The 23,603-nt window shown below is 43.9% G+C and overlaps 1 protein-coding gene across 2 annotated transcripts in view; it reads left to right on the forward strand.

Annotated features, from left to right (window-relative positions):
- Positions 1 to 19,349: 19,349 nt before the first annotated feature.
- The window catches only part of ATP2A2 (ATPase sarcoplasmic/endoplasmic reticulum Ca2+ transporting 2), a 69,977-nt gene continuing 65,723 nt past the window's right edge, over positions 19,350 to 23,603 (forward strand). Inside the window, exons 1-3 of one of the 2 annotated variants that reach the window (XM_061603380.1) lie at positions 19,350 to 20,423; positions 21,502 to 21,519; positions 21,608 to 21,690. In XM_061603380.1, coding sequence (XP_061459364.1) covers positions 20,306 to 20,423; positions 21,502 to 21,519; positions 21,608 to 21,690 — 219 coding nt within the window. In that variant the 5' untranslated portion in view covers positions 19,350 to 20,305. The remainder of the gene's footprint in view (positions 20,424 to 21,501; positions 21,520 to 21,607; positions 21,691 to 23,603) is intronic. The other variant, XM_061603381.1, reaches the window with a different exon arrangement.

Genomic DNA, 23,603 nt, shown 5'->3' on the forward strand with positions numbered 1-23,603 from the left:
GCAGGGGAGGACTGGAGCCATAAATTCACAAATTGCTGCAGAAATGTGGAGAACTGGATTTAAAATTGAGAAAATAAGAAATGTAAGGAAGTGAACTTGACAGATCCTTCCATCCCTACTCCCAGCCAATATGTCCTCACACAGAATGAAGGAAATAAATGTGTTGTTTCTAACCAGGAATCTGCTCCTTTGGTTCCCTGTCTGCCAGACAGATACTGTCCTGATTTAACCTAGTTGAAAGGCCCAGAGAATGGCTGCTTGGGGTCACATGCAGGTACAGGTATGTAGCAAAACCGGCTAGAAAACCTGAACATCTAAGTTTCTAGTGTTGTGTTGCATTTTGCTTCTTCCTCCACACTAACCTTCAGGCATCCTCATGTATACAAAGAAAACTGGTTGTTTTATTTGTATTTCATAAGGTAAGGTCAAGCTTCCCTCCTTCCCACTTTCAACACAGCAATGTTTAAATAACGGGACTGAAGCTGAAATTCTATGCACAAAATGGGGCTTACTTCTTAAGTGAACATGCATAGGAGAAACTGAAAATGGTCATTTGTAAAAGTGACTGATACTCCTTTAGAGCACACCAGCAAGCCATTGGAAGGCACTTGCTGGAAAAAAATGTAGCTGCAGCTTTCCCAAAATAATTACTCTTGGCTTTGAAGTGAAGTAGGATTTGTCTTTCTCTTGATCCTATCTGCAGACTCCACAAGCAATCTGCCTGTAATCCACAGGCGTTAAACCATTTCCTTCCTGGCCTGTACCCCTCAACCCCTCCTCAGGACAACAGGAAGTCTGAGGTCAACAATGCTGTGTTTTCTGGCAACTGATTCAAATATTGGTAATTGTGGATTTATGTAATAGGGTTATTTACAACTCCCTGGTGGGGTTCTTAATACAGGCTTGCAGCAATGGTGTGTGTGTGTGTTTTACTAATTTGTTGGAAGAGGGGGAAGTTTGGAAGATGGGAGAGCTGAGTGCATGATTAGTAGGTTACTGTGCCTGAATACTACACAAATACTAATCACTGATCTGTTCTCTGTCTGTATTAAAGTCACCTTCCCAGTGACCCAGTGTCATCCCAAATGACCCAGAAGAACCCAGGATATGTCTGTTCAGGAAAAAGGGTGGGGCTGTGTAGGTAGCTCACTGGGGCTAGTGCAGAGCTTGGAAAATTTACTTTTTTTGAACTACAACTCCCATCAGCCCAATCGAGTGGCCATGCTGGCTGGGGCTGATGGGAGTTGTAGTTCAAAAAAGTAACTTTTCCAAGCTCTGGGCTAGTGACCAGTTTTGATCCTTCCTTTATCATTTCTCTCTCATAAGGGGCTGGCCACCATCCATTTGAGTGGGCCAGTAGGTGGAAATCTGGGCATATTGTTGTGGAGAGGGCAAAACTTGCTCCTCTGTCCCGGATACTAGATTGATCAGCATCAGAGCTAGTGTGATGTAGTGGTTACAGTGTCAGACTGGGACCTGGGAGACCAGGGTTCAAATCTCCGCTTGGCCATAAAGCTCACTGGGTGCCTCTCAACCTAACCTACCTCACAGGAGATTAAATGAGGAGGGGGGAAACCATGGGCATCATCTTGAGCTCCTTGGAGGAATGGTGGGATATAAATGTAACAAATAAATAGATAAACAAACCCCCACTGATAGCGTGCCCACAGGGCGTGGCACAGTATGAGTCTGTGAGGCTTACATTAAACCCCCAGGTATCCTTCTTACAATATACAAGCACATTCTTGCTTCCAAACACTCCCCACTCTGTCATAATGACATGTGGTTTGCTAGTTAATTATAAAATGCAAGATCCCCCACACTGAATGCTGCTGTTAGGAAGAGCCAGCAATTATCCAGGAAGTGGCCGGTACCTATCATATGTAAATTAAGGAGTTTAGAAGTAACTAATCAACATCATCCAGGAAAACAGGTGCAGCCTTAGTATGGGTTGAATTCCAAAAACGAATCGTAAGATAAAGCCGCAAGAAGGCAAATTGAATGTACCCCATATATCAAAGTCACACAGCTAAACATCTCCACTTGATGTCGACTCTCCCCATGAGATGTGAGGTATGGGATTTCCTGATAACCAAGCCAAATATGAAACATGTTCACATTTAGTGCCAGGAAATCCTGACTGCCACTGTTGAGAGGCTGGAGAGATTATGGTTTACATTAGATGTTTATTAGTCCAGTATCACTTCCTCAGAACATTAATGGGTCATCTAATCCAAAGAGGGCAATGAGCAGTTCCCCTAATAATGCCTTTACAAACCTTTTGTGACAAGTCTTCCTTGTTTAGATTTTTTTAAAAGCTGGCCGGTGAAACCTGATTGTTCATGCAGCTCCATGATTTCCTGTGACTTGAATGTTAGGGGACTGCTGTTCAGTTCTGAGTGGATTTGTAGCTCTCTCTCTCTCTCTCTCTCTCTCTCTCTCGTGATGCTGCTAGAAATGTATAAATAAGAGGTTCCCAAACTGTTGTCTGTGGACCACCAGTGGCAGTGGTGGCTGGTGGCTCCATGTCAGTGTGGCAGTGGAATCTGCTCTGGGTTTTAGTTCAAACTTCCAAGGAGCTGTCTATGATGCTGAAAGCTGAAAGTTCAGACTAAAACCCAGAGCGGATTCCACTGCCCCACTGACATGGAGCCACCAGCCCCAGTTACCAGTGCTCCATGAGTTTATTCAAGTAGTCCACAGTGTATGAATGGATTTGTGGTTGAAGATGGGAGATGGTGCATCCATTGCATTAAATATTAATACTGATTTTTAAATGTATTTTTATTGCTACTTTTATTTCCTGTATTGTATTTTATTGTATTACAATTGGAATTCTCTGGAATTAAAATACAATATATAAGAAATAAAAGAAGCAATAAAAATGCAATTAAAAAGCATACAGCAATCTACCACAGCACATTACAATTTCTACAACAGACAGCAAAATCATTCATTGGTCCGCCAAGACCCGCTGGAACCTTCAAGTGCTCCATTGAGGGGGAGAAATTGGGAACCACTGGGCACAGATCATGGAGGAGAGGTGATCTTCTGTTGTGTGAACTCTCTAACTGGGTCTTCACTCATATAATCTTCTGCACAGAGAGGCTTCGTCAAGAGCTGGAGTCAGGGAAAGGGTGATTCCCAAGCAGCAGTGGTGGCACCAGAAAAAAATTCTGAGAAGGGCATGGAAGTAATACATTACATTTGGGGGAAGAGGTATGCATGTGAAAAGCACCTTTAATTTAAAAAACCGCAGGACTCCTGCAGTGTATTGCCTCACTCCGGTGCTACTTAGGGGTAGGAGAGGAATTTGATTCAGTTTGCTTTTAAAGGTGAATTCACACTCTCCAAGACAACTGAAATGCAGCCATCCTTTGAAATTCACACTTCTCCAGATTTTGCAAGGTAAAATAATGTGTACAAAAAATGCTTATACTACGGTAAGGTGTGCATAAAAATGCATAGATTAGTGAAAATAAAATACAAGGATGTATTATACTAGAGGAAATTGCTGTGCAAAAAAGTGTATATTAGGAAAATTGCATACAAATATGGGTATATTAGGAGAAATTACCACTAAAATGGTGATGAATTTTCATGAGGACTTTAAAAAAAAATCCCAAACTGATGTGGAGAATTTAATTTAAGATTGAAAAAAATTAGAAATGGAGAAAAACTGAAACTGACAGCTTTATCCATTCCTAGGTGCCACCTATGCCAATCACCAATCACAGGCAACTCCTTCCCATACAAGCTTCAAATACATATCCAGGTCTCTGTTTGGAGAAGAGCTAGAAGTACTTCACTGTCATCACATACAAAAAGTTGTCTGGTCAGTGGGTTGGGTGAACCTCTGATATGTGACAGTCACTGTGAGGTCTGTGATCCTTTTCTGATTCTGATTCTTCTGTATTCAGGGGTTAAGGAAAGTCTAGCTGGAGTTTCTTAAGAAGTAATGATGTAAGGCTGATTAAAAAAACCCCGGAGAGGATCTGGTTGCAGGTAGAACTAGAAGTGGGCATGCAAAAGCACAACCACCTGGACCTGAGACACAAACGCAGCAGAGATCAGCAGCACCATCAGTGCCATTTCCCCACCCCCACCCTGCCACCATGTTTAAAATCTTATCACAGGGAAGGTGGTGGCAGCAGTACAGTAATCACATGACAGCCTGTATGTTAAATTTACATCAGTTTAGGGATGAAAAAGATCTGTCTGTTTTGGTTCTCCCATCTTCTAATTTTTCCAGTCTTAAATTCAGTTCTCCACATTTCTGCAGCATTTTGTGATTAAAAAAATATTCATGAAAATTCTCCAACATTTTAGTGTGAATTTCTCCTAATAAACATATTTTTGTAGGCAGTTTTGACTAATGAACACATTTTGAAGCAATTTTTCTTCATCTAATGAATTTGTGTATGGTATTTTCACTCACATATTCATTTTTATGCAAATTTCCCCAGATATATGCATTTTTATAAACGTTGGTTGGCACACTGCATCACAAAATTCAAATAAGTGCAAATTTTGAAGGATGGCTGAATTTCAGCTCATATTGTTTCAGAAAGTGTGAATTTGATAGATTCATCTTGAACCCACTCCTTCATCAGTTTCACACCAGCTTAATGGGAATGGCTTCAAATAATCCTGGAAAGTTTAGTTTGGTGAGGGTGCTAGGACCTTAGCCCCCTTCGCAAACCATAATTCCAAGGGCTCCCTGTGTAGGAGGAATAACTATTAAATCAGTTTGCCTCTGTTGTATGGATAGGCCCAATAAGGTCCCAGGGATTCCCAGGATATAGACAAGGCAGCATCCTATGGGCAGTGGATTTACCTTGCCCTTCTTCTCTTATCCAAATCCCAAAAAGGAATATTACACAGACATGCATATCCTGATTTGCAGAGTCTTCCTCAGATATCGGGGTCATCCCTGGGAGTGCAGAAGAGGCTAAGGGCCTCCTCTTATTGGCTGCAGCAGGCTGGGTGGTGAGAGAAAAAAGATTGCCGTGGTAGTCAAGGCTACTTGAAAATGAGAGGTGCAGCCTGCTTTCTTGCACCCAACAATCATGATTGTGCATGCTCGAGGGAGCAGAGCTTTGCTGTGGAGGGAGAAGACAAGCTTGCACTGAGCTTCAAGCTAGAGTGCAAAGAAAGAAAAGAAGACAGAGTTGAGGGTGAGAGTGGAGAGGCCAAGCCCTGAACAGCGATTGTGTAATGTTCATACATGGTGTCTTTGAGGTAAGTGGGGATCCCTTTTTAATTTAATACTGGACTGCCCCACCCCACCACCACTGCAAGGGGAACTTCCAGAGACAAAGCCAATGTGTTTAAAATACTTGATCTCCAAACCCAAGAGAGAAACAACTGCAGGAATGGAGCTGAGATCTCCCCATGCCAAATTCCATGCCAGAGACTAGATTCTGTATTGACAGCTCTGTCCCCAGCCAGATTTTTAGCTTAGTGGTAAAAGGGTGGAGGAGAGAAGAGGTTGTGGAATTAAGCTTCTGGCAGCCAATGCCTTAGTGTTAACGGAACACAACAGATTTATTTTTCCTGACTGCACTGACAGGCCACGGATATTTTAATGGTATATTAGCAGCTTTGGATCTAATTGCTTCCAAACCTCCTAGCGCTCTCTCGCTCACACACATACACTCATTAGGTCACACATTTTGCTCCCAGTTAATTATTTTCTATTTTGGTATGGTCTAAGGCAAGAAAAAGCTAATAAGTTTGCTGGGAAATGTTGGAGCTATTTTTATGCATTTCTCTAGCTCTCTACTACTGTATGGTTCCTGCTCCCTGGAAACAACCTTGAAGAAGTTCCAAGCACCTGGTGCCTCTGTTTCCATCTATTTAAAAACTGGCAACTGTAGTGAGTGCCCTATCATAATAACCTATCCAGTTCCTTTTGCCCGAGAAGCTGGGCCAGATCTGCTCGGCAACCTCTGTCAGCTTTCTTTCCTTGGAAGCTGACGCATGACCTTTTCCCCGGCCTGTCTTTTTGCATGACTTCTACCTGCCCATCTTGATGTCTTGATTCTGCCTTCCACTTGCTCATGCCAAGATAGGCATCTCTGAGTCCAACCCCATGCAGCACTTGCGTATGCTGCAGAGATCAGATGTGCTCATGAGAGGATCAGTTCCTCTAAATAACTGCCATGTAGACATCTATCATTTTTTTCTCACAAAAAATGAAGTTTATTTGGAAGGCAATAAAATGTATATTTAATCTTACTGTTGCAATCTGTAACAGCTAAAATAACTGTTAAAATACTGCCAAGTTAATTTAATTGCAGTGAAATGGTCTGAATAGAATTGCCAACTTTTTTGCTTTTCTACCCTTGCCCCTGTGCCTGAAATCTATCAGGTGAAGGTTTTCCTCATCACTTTATCTCCATTGCCAGGGAAAGCTTTGCCTGCTTCCTTTTAGCAGCTTGCAGCCAGGAAGGAAGGAATATTGTAAAAGCTGGCAACCTTTCTTCTGAATCAAAATACTAAATGGCTCTAGGGAGGAAAAACTGCTCCAGCATAGTGCGGCGTTAAGTAAAATGCAGCAAAACATCTGAGAATAACTGAAAAAATGTCAAGAAGTCAAACAGTCTAAAATAGAAAGGGGCCTGGAGGTCAGGACAATTTTAATGAACATATAAATCCCTCTCGCGTAGATGAGAGCTATGCACAAGTCAAAGAGAAAGGCAGGACGCTGAGCCTCAAAATACAGAGCTCTGGGAATTTTCTGTGAATGTTGTTCTCTGACGAGGCTCAAAGTCTCTTCTGGGCATATCCTGTTTAGGCTATGACTTGGTTTAGGGATGGGGAACCTGTGACCCTCCAGATGTTGTTCGACCACAGCTTCCACCAGTCCCTGACCATTGGCTATCTTAGTTGGGGCCAATGGGTACTGGAGTCCAATGACATCTGGAAGGCCACAGGTTAACCATTGTGGGTTAAAGTGGTTGTGTTTTAGGAAAAACGTGTTGAAACAGAGGACTTTGGTTTTTCATACATATTTGAAGGCTGGGATGGTTGAACTGAAACAATTATATAACATTATTTGGAAAGCATCATGAAGAGGAAGCCACACAGAGGCATAGCCCTTGGGAACTTTAATAACAAGAATCTTATTGAGGAAAAGCTATATAGGAGACCATGCTTGGAACACAGAAGTGAAATGGAAAACACAGTGCCTGGGAGCTGACTCAGGCACTTTCTCATATGGCAAGCCAAGAGGGCCAATATACACCAAATGAGCAGTAGTAGTCTTCAAAATGAGGAGTGATCAGGAAGCAAGCCTCATCCAATGTGAAAGGCAAGTCTCTCTAGAAACCATATATGTAGAGCAAGAGGTTTTCTTTTTCTTTTTTATTTATTTCTTTGCAATATACTATTCAGATCTGAGCGACAATATGAAGGCAAGGCAAGACTGCAGAACAAGCCTGGATAGCTCTCTCCAGGGCTCAGGTTGGAACATAAGAGCCTGCTGGATCAAGCCAATGGCCCATTTCGTCCAGCATCCTGTTCTCACAGTGGCCAACCAGATGCCCGTGGGAAGCCCACAAGCAGGACCTGAGTGCAAGTGCACTCTCCCTCCTGCAGTTTCCAGCAAATGCCTCTGACTATGGAGGCAGAGCACAGCCATCTGATAGCCTTATCCTCCATGAATTTGTCTAATCTTCTTTTAAAACCCTTCAAGTTAGTGGCTATCACTGCCTCCTCTGGGAGTGAGTTCTACAGTTTAACTATGTGCTGTATGAAGAACTACGTTCTTTTATCTGTCCTGAATCTGCCAGCATTCAGCTTTACTGGATGTCCACGAGTGCCCGTCTTAAGAGACAGGGAGAAAAAATTATCTCTCTCCACTCCATGCTATGGAGACTCCATAAAGGTAGAGCTCCAATGTTGTTTCAGCAACAGTCATCCTCAAGCTGAGCCTTAAACAGAAACTGCAGCTCTGGTGTAATAGCTAACTCCACTTCTCGGTGAGAAGAGGCTCTTCTTTTCAAGGAGCCCTGTTTTTAGTAGTTACTGACTCCCAGCGAGTTGGGGAGACTGTGGTTCCACTAGGGCATGGGTGGAGAACCAGTGTGGTGTAATGGTTAGATTGTTGGACTAGGACCTGGGAGGCCAAGGTTCAAATCCCCACATGGGCATGAAACCCACTGGGTGACCTTGGGCTAGTCTGTCCCTATCTCTCAGCCTAATCTACCTCACAGGGTTATTGCAAGGATAAAATGGAGAAAAGGAAAAGCATGAACACCACTTTGAGCTCCTTGGGGGAAAGGTGGGATATAATAATAATAATAATAAAAAAAATTCAGCCTGGGGGCCTCATTACTCGTGGACAACATTCTGGGGGCTGCATGCCAGGGGTGGGTCCGGCTAGAGCCCAAAATGAGGGAGAACAAAGATGCCTCTTTTGTGCAGTAAGCAGTTTACTTGCAGGACCACCTTACCCCATAGAGTATGTGCCACTTGGCACTTCAGTCTGTGGAACAGATACTGTTACAGGTGCCACATAATATCTGTTCTGACAAGTGTAGTGTGGCAGCACCTACTCTTTGGAACTCCCTGCTGGTTGACATCAGGCAAGCACCTTTGCTGTATTTCTTTCAGAGCCTGCTTAAAACTTTTTTTGTCTAAGCAAGCCTTTCCAGAAACATAGATGCTGATGTGTTTTAAAAAAAATTGTCTGTTGCTGTTTTTAATTTGTTTTAAACATGTTTTTAATTACTTGTTTGCAACTGTTTTATCAATAATTTTAATGTCTTTTGTAAACCGCCTAGAGGTTTTTTATAATCAAGAGGTTTATAAATTTTAATAAATAAATAAGCTACATCCCAGCCACACTCTCTCTCTCTCTTTTCCATCCTTCATCCAAGCAAGCAAAATGTATTATCACGCTTCAGGAACACATTTCAGCCAGCAAAAGCACTCGAGAGCGTGGTGTAGGCCTGGGAAGGGGTGTGGCTTGTAAGAAATATTAAATGCACTAAAGTGATAAGGTAAATACTTTCCCATGGTGAGTTTACCAAAAACTTCACCTTCAAAGAAAACATGACATTTGTGTGTGTGTGTTAGCCACCCAACAGCCAAGGTTGTATAGGTGACACACCAGGTAAGATAGAATAAAATCACAATAATAACAACCATCAGTCGCAGCACAAAAATACATCACACAAAACCACATCCGAGCAGAGATTAACACAATTTAACAAAAAGTATATAATCCAGCAGTTAACAGAAATCCACGTAGAGCTGAAACCATCAACAGTGAAATACAGAGAATTAAACAAACTAAAAGGGTGTAGTTTACCTGGCGCTGAAAAGCAGGCACCAGGCAAGCCTCTCTGGGGAGGGCATTCCATAAACAGTGGGATCACTTCTAAAAAGTCCTTCTCTTTCGTAGCCACTGTTCATGTCTGAGATTACAGAGGAACCTGGAAAAGATTATCTCAGGGCCCAGGCAGGTTCATACAGATTTCAGTCATGCAAAGGCAATGAGAGATAGTCAGTTTTGAAAGCCAGTTCAAAATCCAGGATGTTCCTGACAAACAAACAAAGAATGTGGAGGCTTTTTTGGGGGTGGGGGGAGGCATACAAACACAGAAGCACACCACCTACCCAGATTTTGACTCCTCATCCAACAGCTCACAGAAATTACTTCACTGGGCATTACTTACATTGTGAACAAATGCAAAGAGGAATGAAGTGAAATGCAGCTGTTGCCTTGTGAAGCCACAATCTCAGGACTCTTGCCAGTTTCGACCTCCTGTTGCTAACAGAAACACCCAACAACTGCCTGGCAAGAAAGATAATACAGCAAAAAGCAGGATTGTTCAGTTACATATACTTAAAACAACATATAAGAAGTTTTCCGCTGCTAGGTTTGCATAACTGTTCCAATCACCTAAAATGTATTACTTTGTTTTTAAGTAGTTCAAAGTTATAATCTTCCTAAAGAGAGCTTGACATATTCCCATGATACCAAAGAGCAAGATAGCTACAGAAATATCCAACTGTAGTAACTATATTTAAACTGTTTTACTCTGCCATAGATTTTGATGCAGCAGTTTTGAGGCAGTTTAATCCAGGTTCCACTGGCTCCTCTTAAAGAGCACTTCACAGGCGATGGTTATAGGCTGCTAGATCGCAACCCAGAGATCCTGCAAACCCCCTTTCCAAGTTTAGAGGCAGTGGCCTAGCCTCCCAGCCATTCCTCCAGACTCAAATGAGTGTCATGGCTGGGAAGCTACCAGACCTCCCCCAACCCCAACCCCCACCCCGGCACAAGCCTCCCCTTCCTGAAATTGCTGCTGGAGAGCAGGGGAAGTTTCCTGCTGCTGCTGCTGCTGCTGCCCACTTGCTGACCTGCGAGATGGGATTAGGCAAATTCATGGAGGATAATGGTGAAGGTGTTGGACTATGACCTGGGAGACCAGGGTTCAAATCCCAACACAGCCATGAAGCTCACTGGATGACCTTGGGCCAGTCACTGCCTCTCAGCCTCAAAGGAAGGCAATGGTAACCCACCTCTGAATACTGCTTACTATGAAAACCGTATTCATAGGGTTGCCATAAGCAGTCCATTTCCATTTTCAGTGCTAGATATGATGGCTGTATATTTTATTTTACTTTTATTTCTTACATTTATATCCCATCTTCCCTCCAAGGAGCTCAAGGCAGTGGCCTAGCCTCCCAGCCATTCCTCCAGACATGGTTCTTCCCATTTTTTATCCTCACAACGACCCTGTGAGGTAGGTTAGGTTGACAGATAGTGGCTGGGCCAAAGTGACCCAATGAGATTCATGGCTGAGTAGGGATTTGAACCCCTGGTCTCTTAGGTCATAGCCCAGTACCCTAACCATTACACCACACTGGCTCTCAGTATTGAGGCAGCCTGCTTCTGAAAGATCAGTTGCTGGAAACTGCCAGAGGGGAGAGTTCAATTGCACTCAGGTCCGACTTGTGGACTTCCCATGGGCTCTGGTTGGCCACTGTGAGAATAAGATGCTGGGCTGCCTGAGTCTTTGGGCTGATGCAGCAGGCTCTTCTGATGTTCTTATATTCACTGTGCAATTTAAGCAACTCTTGCCACTACCTGCTTCTGTCCCACTGTGAAGAACAAACCCAGAAGGAGAGAGCGGGTGAATGAGCAGGTGGATGCAATGGGGAAGAGCACCAGCCGGTGCCTCCTGCTTTCTTCCCTCGGGTCTAATCCCCACCAAGGAATGGCAATGGCAACAGCAAAGAGCTGCCCCCCCCATTGCCGCCTGCTGCCACCCTCCACAGTGGTGCTGCTGGCAGGGCAGGACTTTGGGGAGAAGACTAGCGCACCACTCAGCAGAATAAACAGGCCCCCCAAACACCACAAGGCTGCTTACCATGAGCCCCCCATAAGACCCTAAAGTCCAGAGTGCTAAATGACCTAAAAGTGCCACTGATCCCACAGGAGAGGGTGGGGAAGTAAGTGAGAGGGTGGTGGCAGCCATGATTGGGCCCACAGATACTGGGGCGCCTGAGAGTCCCCCCCCCAAAAAAAGAACATTCCTCCAACAAGATATTTCCTATTTTTCTTCACTTGCTGTGAGACAGCTTGTCACAGCAACTAGAGTAGGAGAACTGTTGCTGTGCACATAAGAATGTATGTGGCTAGTTTACAACCATTTCATCACCTATGTTATCCTTGGAATAGGAGGATTAAAACTGTGCTCTCCCCCATTCTGTCAGTGCATAATTATGGGAGAAGTGGGGAGTCTAATTTCTAGTGGCAATTGTGACAGCATCAGCAAATGCAGATGCTTACAGTTATTCCAAGATGAATTAATATAGAGCAGAAGGGTGCGGTTTGGTCATATGGTCTTTGAATTGTACCCTGCGGTTTAAGGACTGTAGCTAACATTGGATTAAAAATGGCATGGTTTCATCCTAGACTCTAATGGGCACTTAGATATATCCGTTTCTTCCTATTTATCTATCTCCACACACACATACAAACAGTCTTGGCTACTGTTTGATGGAGAGGTTGAATATTGTCCTTATCTCTATTGAAGAGGCCAAAACTTGAAATAGAAAGAGCATTGCAGGTCAACATTTGGGTGAACTGGCTGAACTGCCTGGGGATTTTGAATGGCACCCTCCTGTGCTTTGCTTAACTCTAGCCAAAGCCATTAAATACTGGCCTGACATTTGAGCATCAAAGAGCACTCAATTGTCACACACATTAAGGACAGCCACTAGCATTACTAACAAAACTGCCACCTTACATAATGCGGGTGGGTTCATGAAGATTTTAAGGTACTGAAGCAGATGTCCTTCTTCAGACAAAATCCCATTTATGCTTCCATTCATTTTAAATCAACGTGATTAGCTTCAGCCACTAATGCATTGTGGCAGGTGTGGAGGGTCACAGGTTCCCCATACTTGCATTATGGCAAGAAGGGTGTAATCCTCCATTCATTCTATACCTACAAATGCCAGTACTTCTAAAACAAGAGGTGCTGGGGCCTGATTGAAGCCACACTTTCTGAAATGAAATGCCTCCCTCCTAATGCCAAATGATTGTTACTCTTTGCAAGCAACATGCCCTTTATGATGATGGACATAGTGTGTGCAAAGGGAAGCCTTGTGCGTTAGAAAGACCTCAGACTTGAGTGGGGTGAGGAGGTGTGCTCTGAACACCAAAATGCATTGGTGTCAGGACCTGCCTATGTGCAGACTCTGAACCCAATTAGACCCCCAGAGGAGGAGGACCCTACTTGAAGCCCCAGTGCAGACAGGGACCCTGGGGACTTAACACCATCTAATAGACAGGTAGATGATGCCCCTCCTGAGAAGGTTGTAGCACTGAAGGATCAAATGCTTCCCTGTGCTAAAGCCCAGAACCAGCAAAGCAGTGCCTATTTGGCAGCCTGAAGTCTCCCCTCCATGCTTGGGAAGAGGAGGTAAGTACTAGTCATGCTCTGGATTGGGGCCCCAAGGAGATCCAGGAAGAGGCAGAGCTGCCAGGTCTACTGTACAACCATCAGTTGCTATTTGCTGGTGCAACAGCTGTGAGGGGAAGGTCCCTCACCTAGCCTTGCAAAACTAGCTGTGACAGCCCAGATTCTGTTAGACAGCTCCTGCGCTGGTCCAGTTCCCCTGTCCTTAAAGCGTGCTCTTGGCACCATTTAGGTTGGGAGGAAATGGACAACCACACACTCTGTGTCAGCCTCCGCCAACCTGGCACCCTCCAGATTTTTGGGACTACTACCCTCATCAATCCCAGCAGCACTGGTTGGGGCTGATGGGCGACGTAGTGCAAAACATCTGGAGGGCACCAGGTTAGTGGAGGCTACCCTATGGAATTCCTGTCAGAGAGAGCCAGGTCACCCCATGCCAGGGCAGAGAGCACTGTTGCCCTTATTGAACTAGCTCTTTGCTTTTTCCCCATTGGAGAAGAAAGCAAGCCATTCCCTTATCAAGTAGAAAGCCAAGGGATGAATTTGGGGATGCTATTGGGGTGGGGGCTAAATGTGTTCCCAACCATTAAGAATGAAGACTGCTTCTATCTGGGTCCCCATCCTCTTGCACCTTGGATTCTGTTTCTTGGGCCACATTCACACCAGAAATTTATTCCACTGTTAATTCCACTTTAAACAATCATGGCTTCCCCCAAAGAATCCTGGGAAGTGTAGTTTGTGAAAGGTGTTGAGAGTTGTTAGCAGAACTCTATTCCCCTCACAGAGCTATAATTCTCAGAGTAGTTTAACAGTCAGTTCCTCTTCCCAGGGAACTCTGAATGTTGTCGCTGTATAAGAGGAATAGGAACTCTCAGTACCCTTAACAAACTACAGTTCCGAGGATTTTTTGTGGGAAGCCATGACTGTTCAAAGTGGAATAACAGTGGAATAAATGTCTGGGGTGAATGTGGCCTTGGTCACCTTATTACAAAATGTTGGAGTCTGGCTCTAAAGAGTCTAAGATAGACTCTTTGGTAAGTGAGTATGTGAAGAAGGAACTAAGAACTTCAGGTCAAGGAACAGACAACGTGTATTTATAGAACTGTATGATCCCAAATGGTAGATGAACCCCGTATGAACTGACCTGGACTCTTCATTTGTCATCTGAGCGCTTTCTTCTCTTGGAGGGTGGCAACACAAGAATGGGCCTTTTCAGTGGTGGCTCCACAGCTATGGAATACTCTCCTCAGGGAGGCACACCTGGCGCTTCTCTATCCATCTCATCTATAGGCAACAGGCAAACACTTTTCTTTTCACTCAGGCCTTTGATATGGTGTCTCCGTCTTTTTTGTTTGGGTTTTCAATTTTGTATGTTAGATGTTTTTGAAATGTGTTATAAGTTTCGTAGAGACCACTGGGAGTGAGGTGACCAACAAATTAAATAAATAATAAAAATAGGTGTTTTCTCTCTACAGTACCTTTTAGTGTTTAGAAAGGGCTGGTTAATATTCTGTCCAGTTAGTTATTTACTATTTATGCATAGTATAAACATTTTAGCAATATATTTGGTATTAATGGAGCAGAGGAATATAGTGAATTGCTTTAGTCAATATTTTATGTCTTTTTTCACATAATTGTAATATATTTATGGGGATTTTGTATTATATTACATAATGATCTTAATATATGTAATGCAAAATTGGTGCCAATAACATATAGAGTGCTTTAGCCAAAAGAACCTTGCAGTATAAGTCTGTCTCACAGTCTTTCTTTGTACTGTGAGGGAGATAAGAAATGCACTGCCTTCAAGTTGATTCCGACTCATGGCGACCCTATGAATAGGGTTTTCATGGTAAGCAGTATTCAGAGGTGGTTTGCCATTGCCTTCCTCTGAGGCTGAGAGGCAGTGACTGGCCCAAGGTCACTCAGTGAGCTTCATGGCTGTGTGGAGATTCGAACCCTGGTCTCCCAGGTTGTAGTCCAACACTCTAACCGCTATACCACACTGGCTCTCAAGATAAGAAAAGGAGGGGAGAAAAGATCAAATGACAAGTCACACACAGAAAAGAGGCAAGGATAGCATGAGGCAAACACAGTCACATTGCGGGCATAATTTTGGTGGAGGATGAGAATTATGGGATTAGGCCAAAGCTTTAATTTAAAAAGATAAATCTTGAGGAGGAACCTGAAGTAAGACACATGTGAGGTCTGAATGTGATTATCATGAAAAAGGAAAAATCTGCACATGCTCAATATAACTCTCTTCCTTATTATCACTTCACCTCACCCTGGGACTAAGCCCTCATGTATCCTGACTCAAAGCCTTAATCTCTATTAAAATATTCAGGATTACTTTAGTAGTAAAATGATACTTTTCAGAATGAGTGAAGGCCTGCTTCATCAGATTAACGAACAGGAGTTTTATTCCAATAAAGCCAACAGGATTTCACTGAGAAGCAACTTGACCTCTTGCAGTGCTGCCTTTCTTGCCAAGGACCTACTCTGCATTCACACTGCAATCTCAGCTCCTCAGGAGCACAGAATTCGTATTTGTTGGTCTCCATTTTAGCTACATTTTCTTCTGTAGCCTGCTCTAGTTCAAGAAATTAATCTGCCTAAAGCTGTCATGCTTCTACAGTTTGCAATCAGCTTTGATGCCTTCCCACAGACAGGCCAAAGTAACTTGCTTGCTGGTGAAGAGAGATAAATCGGTCAAGGAAACTCCAAGTATTTCCAAATTATTATCCCTTCAGAAGAGCCTGATGCTCTCATCTAAATTCCAGGGAAGTAAACAGGGGGGAAAACTTTAAATGGTTTTATTGGGGACAGAATTAAAGCCTGTTTGTAGGCCTGTCCACACTTTTAATGCATCTGCATGGATAGTCCCTTCGTTCTTTCTAGCTTCCATCTCTTTTCTGGCAAAAGAGATGCTGAACTGAATGCCTAACTGGCAAAACCTGTGGTCCATCACTCCATTCTCAGACAAGCCTTTATCACTCGATGAATCTTGTCCAAAGCCTAGGGAAGCATTTTCACTGAGAGGCTCGTTTTCAGGAGTGGAATAAAAGGGTTTTCCTGTTCTAGTACTGCGTTGGAGTACTAGATTTAACGTTGCTGGGTTAAAAACAATAGGGTGCAAAAAGAAGATGAAAAAGAATCACAGCAACCAACTGGAACTAGGCAGCCCTTAAGTTATTAGGTGACTGCTGACCAGCTGTTGTTCATGAACATTTAATAAACTGAGACTCAATCCAGACAAGACCGAGACACTGCTGGTGAACGCCTTCCCTGCTCAGATGGTGGATGTTCACCCTGTTCTGGATGGGGTTACACTTCCCCTGAAAGAACAGGTACGTAGTTTGGGGGTTCTTTTTGATTCTTCCTTGTCTCTCGAGGCCCAAGTGGCCTCGGTGGCACGGAATGCATTTTACCATCTTCGTCTGGTAGCCCAACTACGCCCCTATCTGGACAGGGACGACCTCGCCTCCGTTGTTCATGCTCTGGTAACTTCAAGATTGGATTACTGTAATGCGCTCTACGTAGGGCTGCCCTTGAAGACAGTTCGGAAGCTTCAGCTGGTGCAGAACGCGGCTGCCAGACTATTGACGAGGACCAGTCGGTCTTCGCATATAACACCTATTCTGGCGCGTCTGCACTGGCTCCCTATTTGCTTCCGGGCGAGATTCAAGGTGCTGGTTTTGACCTATAAAGCCTTACACGGCGTGGGACCTCAATACCTTGTGGAACGCCTCTCTCGCTATGAACCTACCCGTTCACTTCGTTCAGAAACTAAGGCCCTCCTCCGGGTACCAACTCATTGGGAAGCCCGGAGGGTGGTTACTAGATCTAGGGCCTTTTCTGTGGTGGCCCCTGAGTTGTGGAACAGCCTCCCCGAAGAGGTACGCCTGGCGCCTACACTTCTATCTTTATGCTCCCAGGCATTTTAATCTTTTAATTTTCTTAATCTTTCTACTTTTAATATGTATCCTTCTTAATTTGTGTTGTATTTCGTTTTTGTTGTGCTTTCTGTTGTTTGTTTGTACATGTTTTTGTGATTTTTTACTATGATATATTGTATTTTATCTTGTTTGTTCACCGCCCTGAGAGCTATTCTGCTAAGGGCGGTATATAAATTGAAATAATAAATATAATAATAAATAAATAACATTTATCCAAGCTCAAGCTTGTACATTTCTCAGGCATTTTATCACTTAAAAATGGTGTAGGATTAAGCAGATATTAGACTGATTTCAACAGTAATTGTTATATAATGGCATTGTCTCAGTATTTTACATTTGGCTGTTTTGTTTTGTTGTTGCTTATTTTAGGTGGTGTGTGCTTAGCTGCATACCCTAACCCATTTGGGATAAATTAGTCTATATGCATAAAGAAATACATATCCCTCTAGGAAGCCAAAATGTTCCCAAGGACAGCATGGTCATGGGGGCAGTAGTTCCTTGTCTTGTAAAGGCCTCAGAACAGCAGGACAAGGGGCCTTGTGGCATGAGGTAAACTGTGAACTTTTTTTTTGGTAAGTAGTACATATGTCTTCTGAATGAATGCAAATAAATATATAAGGAAACAAGGAAGAAAGGAACAAGGAAGAAAAACTTCATTATGGAGATAGGATTAAGTGAGAAAGAAGGCATGACTTAAGGAAGCTCTTCAGAATTCAGCATGGGTTGAAGTCAACCCTTTACTGTGGCCTCTGGGCAAGCTGCACTCTCTGAGCATTGAAGTCATTTTGTGTGAGATGAATTTTTTTACACAGAAGTTACTGTTGAGCAAAAAATGTTATGAATTTTGCTTGTCATTCAACATGTATGACAAACATGCAAGGGTTTAGCAAGAGTGTGTTTTACGATGTGCACCCAAGTTAGGATACTGGCATTAGTGGTGGCCTCTTGCCACATGTACATGCAGCAAAATTGTTGGGAAGCCGCCACCATTTGTTCACACCTTGCACATATGCAGAACAGACGAATAAATATAACACTTCACGATTTGCACAATCTTTCCTGCATGGAGGTGTTTCGTATACAGGAAATGCACAAAGTATACAGTTCAACATTGGGAATAACTCTGGGCGCCCACAGCAGGGCCTTTTTGGTAGTGACACCGACTTTGTGAGATATCCTCCCCATGGAGATCACTGTCTCATCCCTTTAACTGTTCCAGATGTTTTCTCCTACACTGAGCCTTTATTTTTTTTATTCTCCTCTGCAATTTTGCTATGCTTGGCTTTTAACCTGCTGTTTTGGATTTGGTTTCATCTGCTGCTGTTTCAAAGTATATAGTTTATCTGGTTGTGCTTATGTATTGCCTTACTGTTTTTAATCCTCTATAACTGTTTTTCATGTCTGCAGACAGGAAAAGGGGGGTTAAGAATAATAAAGAAATCAACAAGTGATTGTACCTCAGGAAAGGTTTTGTCAGGGTGAACATAAAGTGTAAAAGTATGTTGTAAATGAAAAAGTGCTGTTAGAATTAGTGGTAGGGGTGAAGGATATTTGCTGTCATAGAAGGTGTGTGGAAACTCCTGTGAAAAGATATTAAACAATGAAGCCATCACATTGGATTGCATCCAACGAAGTTTTTCTCAGAGTAGATCCACTGAAATTAATGGACATGAGTAACAAGTCCATTCATTTCAATGGGTGTATTCTGACTGCAGGACTAACATTGGATAGGTTCTATTGTCTCTTTGTACTAAATGTTGGTGCTTCGAGAGAGAGGAACGCGTGCGCCCACCGTACATGTTCTCACACACATATTCAACGTGTTAAAAAGTAAAACTCCGGTGCGTATTTGGGGACGCGGCCCCTTAACCTGAACAACGAAGGCGAAGAGGCAAAATGCCGCCCAGTGTCACGTCAGGAGACACACAGGCAGCTTGGCTTCCCCTCCCCCAACTCCGCTGAGAAGAGGAAACCCGGCAGTTGGACGCTCGAGACTTTCCTCGGCTCCCTTTTTTAAAAAAAAAATAACCTATTGACAATCCTTTGGTTTGCACGCCCGCCCGCATGGTCTCTTCCCAAGCAAAACCCATTCCCGAACTTTGCGGGGATTAACAGCAGGGTCGTCACCGCGTGCCACAAAATTAATGTGCGGAGCAGACGGGCAAAAGAATAATAATGTGATTGAGGAGGGTCGATTCGCTTCGCTCCTCCTCCCGCCTTCCCGGTCTGTCTTCCCGGCTTCTGTGGCGAAACCTCAGCAGCAGGATACGGGCTTTGCGGAGTGGCGTCATGGGGAGGCGGGGCTGTTTTCCCTCCTCCCCCCCTTTCCTTCGCTCGCCGCTCTCGGCCAATGAACGTCGTCCACATGCCGCGGCCGCCAGAGGGGCAGCGGCGAGTTGGCTCCGATAAATTATATTAGAGCAGCCGCGGCCGGCTCAGCCAGCGCCGGGGAGGGAAGCGGAGACGGGGGTAGGGACAAGGGGAGGGGGAACTTAAAAAAACAACAACAAGCCCCAACCACCACACGCACAAAAAGGGGGGGAGAACCGGCGAGCCGACCTAGGCCTGAGCTGCAGCTGCCTTCTGGAGACCACCGAGCCGGGAGAGTAGCGAAGGAGCCGGAGCCGTTCAGCCTGCCCCTCAGAAGCGGGTGGGGCAATCCATCCTCGTGCCCCCCCAGTGGCGGCCCTGAGGGAAGCGAGAAGGGGCAGCCGTTGGCCCTCGGGAAGGCGGCAAGGGGCCATTATTTATTGTCTTTCTCTTTCCCCCTCCAGCTCCCAACTTCCAGACGGAAAGGAGAGGAATCGAGGAGGGACTTTTTTTAAAAAAAGGGGGTTCTTTTAATCCTCTCATAAAGCCTCTGTTAGGGGTATAGTACCCCATCTTTTTTGGAGGGCATCCCTTCACAAAATATCCCTTGAATTGGACTGGGTCGGGTGAGGCCCCCTTGAAGGTAAAAAAGCAAGGGTGCCTTTCTGTGGGGTGAGAGGAGGACGAGGACGGGGGCTGACTTATCGCCCCCCATATAGTTTTTTCTGGAGCAAATAGGAAAGGGAAAAAGACCCTCCCCCCAATTCTCTTTGCTGAGGCAGAGTGCTTGGGTTTACTGGCTTGCTTCATTTTTATTTAAAAAGCCCCCGAGTGGTCTCTGGATCTCTTGATGGTGACCAACCCGAGGAGGAGCGGGGATCCTTAAGGGGAGGGGAGGGTGGTGGGGGGAGAGAGAGGTAGGTTGGTGGTGAGTGTAGACCCCCCTTTTTGTGTGTGCGCGCTGTTGCTGTTCCTGTTGCCTGTTTCTGCTGCAAAGAAGGAAGAGGAAGAGAGAGAGACAGAGGCAAGGAGAGGGAGAAACACCAGCCAGGCTCCATTTGCTGCTGCTCCGGCTTTTCCCTGGCCTCAGCCATGGAGAACGCGCATACCAAGACGGTGGAGGAAGTTTTGGCTTATTTCAGCGTCAACGAGAGCACCGGGCTCAGCTCGGAGCAAGTCAAGAAGCTCAAGGAGAGATGGGGTGCCAACGGTAGGTCGGAACAGCAACCCTCCGCTACCTTCTCCTCCTCCGCTTGGTACAAGGGAGATGCAGCCGCTGCCGGGATTTCCTCGCTCTCTCCCTCCTTCCCCCCCCCTTCCTTTTTATCATCCCTTCTTTTTCCACCTTTTCTCTCGGCCCGTTTTCGAGGCCTCAACGTGTGTAGAGATCCCACACGCACGCACACATGCAGGCAGGCACACACCCAAAACCCGGCATCTGCTTCAGGACCCGGAATAAAAGAAAAGGGAGCGAGAGAGAGAAGATGGCTGACTTGCAAATCCACCTCGTGGATTCCCTTCAGTGCCCCAGGCTTCTGGGCCTGTTCCAACGTGCAGGCTGCCTGCCCACTTCCTTTTCACCTTTAAGGAGGGAAGACCCGCTTCTGTCATATAGGGAACAGTTTTTATGCCTCTTTCCTTCCTTATCATTTTAGCCCTTCTGCTGCTTAGTTGACCTTTGCTGCTTCTGTTCTTTTCCTTCCGGCTCGGTCCCTCATTCCTGTTAAACAATGCGCTTGACTTAAAAGAGGATTTTGAAGGGGGGAAAGGCACGCTGCTTTCTCTACGTTGCAAAACCGGCTTTCAAATAGGAAATTGTATCACAGGGCCAGAGGTGGGGGAGTTGTTCCTGAAAGGGGAATAAATGTATCTTCCCTCATTCCCATCCTCTGCTTTTGAGCGTTGAATTTTTTTGGGGGGGGGGAATCTGTTTGGCTGTGGCCTAGGGTGGTGGGAGTCAGTTTCGGTGCCTTTGACCCTGTGTGTGTGGAGTTGCAGTAGAAGTTGTGGTTGGCAGCAGTATTTCTAACCTCTCCAGCTTGATGCTGAAATATACTTGACATTAAATGCAGGGAGCATGAGGCCTGCACTCTATGCCTCATTGAAAGAAGGCCTCATGTGCCTTTTACATTGCCTTCAAGTTAAAAAAAATGTTAAAACCCCTTTAATTCTATATAATGTAGCTGAGGTATCGATTATAGATTCTTTTATACTAGTTTTTAATAAAAGTTGTCTTATTATTTTTCTCTTTCTTTAACATGCTTTCTGGAAACCTTTGCCTCTTAAAGAGCTACCAGCTGAAGAAGGTAAGAAGCTTGTAAGGAATTTCATATTTCTGTATAACACTTCAGCAGTGTATATTTGACAACTTATACCTACATTTTATCTTGGCAGGAAAAACTTTACTTGAGCTTGTGATCGAACAGTTTGAAGATTTATTAGTTAGAATTTTGTTGTTGGCAGCATGTATATCATTTGTAAGTATCCTCTTATATCTTTGATTTCATATTTGTCTCACTTGCCTTGTCTATATTGATGTACAGGTTTTTCAAAAGTTCTTAAACTGAGTATAAGATCCATGCATTTCAATTTATCTAAGGTTTAGTTGAGACTGGGCATCTTGTTCTTTACAGTTCATTCACATGAAAAGTATTTTCAACTCTGGATTTTAGGGCAATAACATGGATCCCAATCCAGGTTATAGCAAATTACATTTTGTTGAAACACTTGAATGAAAAACTGTGTTTTAACATTGAACCAAGATGACATACCTGTTAAACCAAATGTACACTGATATCTTTGGATAGATATTATTTTCATCTGTGAAATTTCTATATTTGAAGCAGCATTTCCCGGTGCTTGCCTTTTAACCTTGGCCCCAGTAAGAAGGTGAACTAATATTCTTTTTGCACTTGATTGTTATGAAACTAACTGAGACTCTGGGAGTCTTTTTTTGGATGCTGTAAATAGAATTTGCATGGGGAATATTCCAGTTGCCTTCCCTTGCTGATAATAGCAAGGTGACAGTTGTTGCTCTTGACAGTGACAAGAATGATGACAGCAGTGATGGCACCATTGTTGACCAAATTTGGTAACTGACCTTTGGGAAGCTTCTTTATAAAATAAACTCTTTGCCTTGCATGCAGAATTGGTAGGATGGCGCTTTGAAACCAGTTCTGGATATTTTTACTTTTTTTAAAAAAAAGGCATTGAGTAGGCTTAACATTGTCTAATGCCAACTGTGTGATTGTGGAGGAATGGTAAATGTGCAGCAAAGATCAAAACGGAAGAGTTGATCATGGTTCACACATTCTGAGATGTTGAAAAGGAAGGGGTTGGTAGTTTCTTTTAAAAAATATTATGTATGGAGATTAAATTTAAACATTATGGGTATGGTGCAGTTGGTAGTATTCTGTTTGGCTGTGTGGAGTCCCTGGTTTGAATAATTACTCAGCTCCAAAACTCTTGGTAGCCTTTGACATGTTGCTGCTTGTGCCTGCCTAACCTACAAAAAGGATTGCTGTGAGGATGACTGAGATAAAGAATGTACAGCACTTTACAGACTGAAAAGTTGGAGAGAAGGCTGAGATTTGCAGGACCCTTTGTGCACACCCAAACATGTGCTCTAGTGCTTCCATCATGCATGCCAACTCTAGATTTCCCTTTAATTGCAGCCTTTCATGCCGTATTAGCTGTTCTGGAGAGCCCCATTATTTCCTGGAACAGCTTTTCAGGGATCATGAAACACTGGTGTGAAAAGGGTTTAGAAATGTCTGTTCACATGCAGAAACTGTGGGTCATACGTGGAACTGTCAGCTATGGCTCTTTCCCAAAATGTTGATGTATGTGGCAGAGTTTTCTAAGTAACTTAATTGTTGAGGCCTTTTTAGGAGCCAGAAGAATAGAAAGCAAAAACAAATAGTGCAGATCTGTCTTAAGCATTGGCAAATGAATTGTGGCAGTAGGAATATGACCTTTTAAAAACAACAACAGGTGAGAGAAGGGTTATCCCTTGTACTGTTACATAGTACACGATGTTGCTGATTCTGGGCTACTGAGGGTTTCAAATATCATGACACTGGTGTGCGCTTTCAAAAAGGAAGGCCTTCAGTTCTGGTATGTGTACATCATTGCAGCCAGCCAAAGCTTGGCACTGATCTTTCTTGTGGAGACGAATGACTTAGTCGTTTTAGTTTTTTTCCTTACAAAGGTGAACTATGGATGGCTGCGCTACTTCTGAATGAGTGAACATTTTATTTAAAGGAAGTTGTGAGTGTGAGATGAGGTCAGCCTATCTTAGAGTTCAATAGAGGAAATGGCAGAAAATCGGTATAGCTTAATGCCCATTTAAAATACATTTGTTTTAAAAATATTGGGGAATATCATTGGT

The sequence above is a fragment of the Rhineura floridana genome, chromosome 19 (assembly GCF_030035675.1).
Source record: "Rhineura floridana isolate rRhiFlo1 chromosome 19, rRhiFlo1.hap2, whole genome shotgun sequence".
NCBI classification, from domain to species: domain Eukaryota; kingdom Metazoa; phylum Chordata; class Lepidosauria; order Squamata; family Rhineuridae; genus Rhineura; species Rhineura floridana.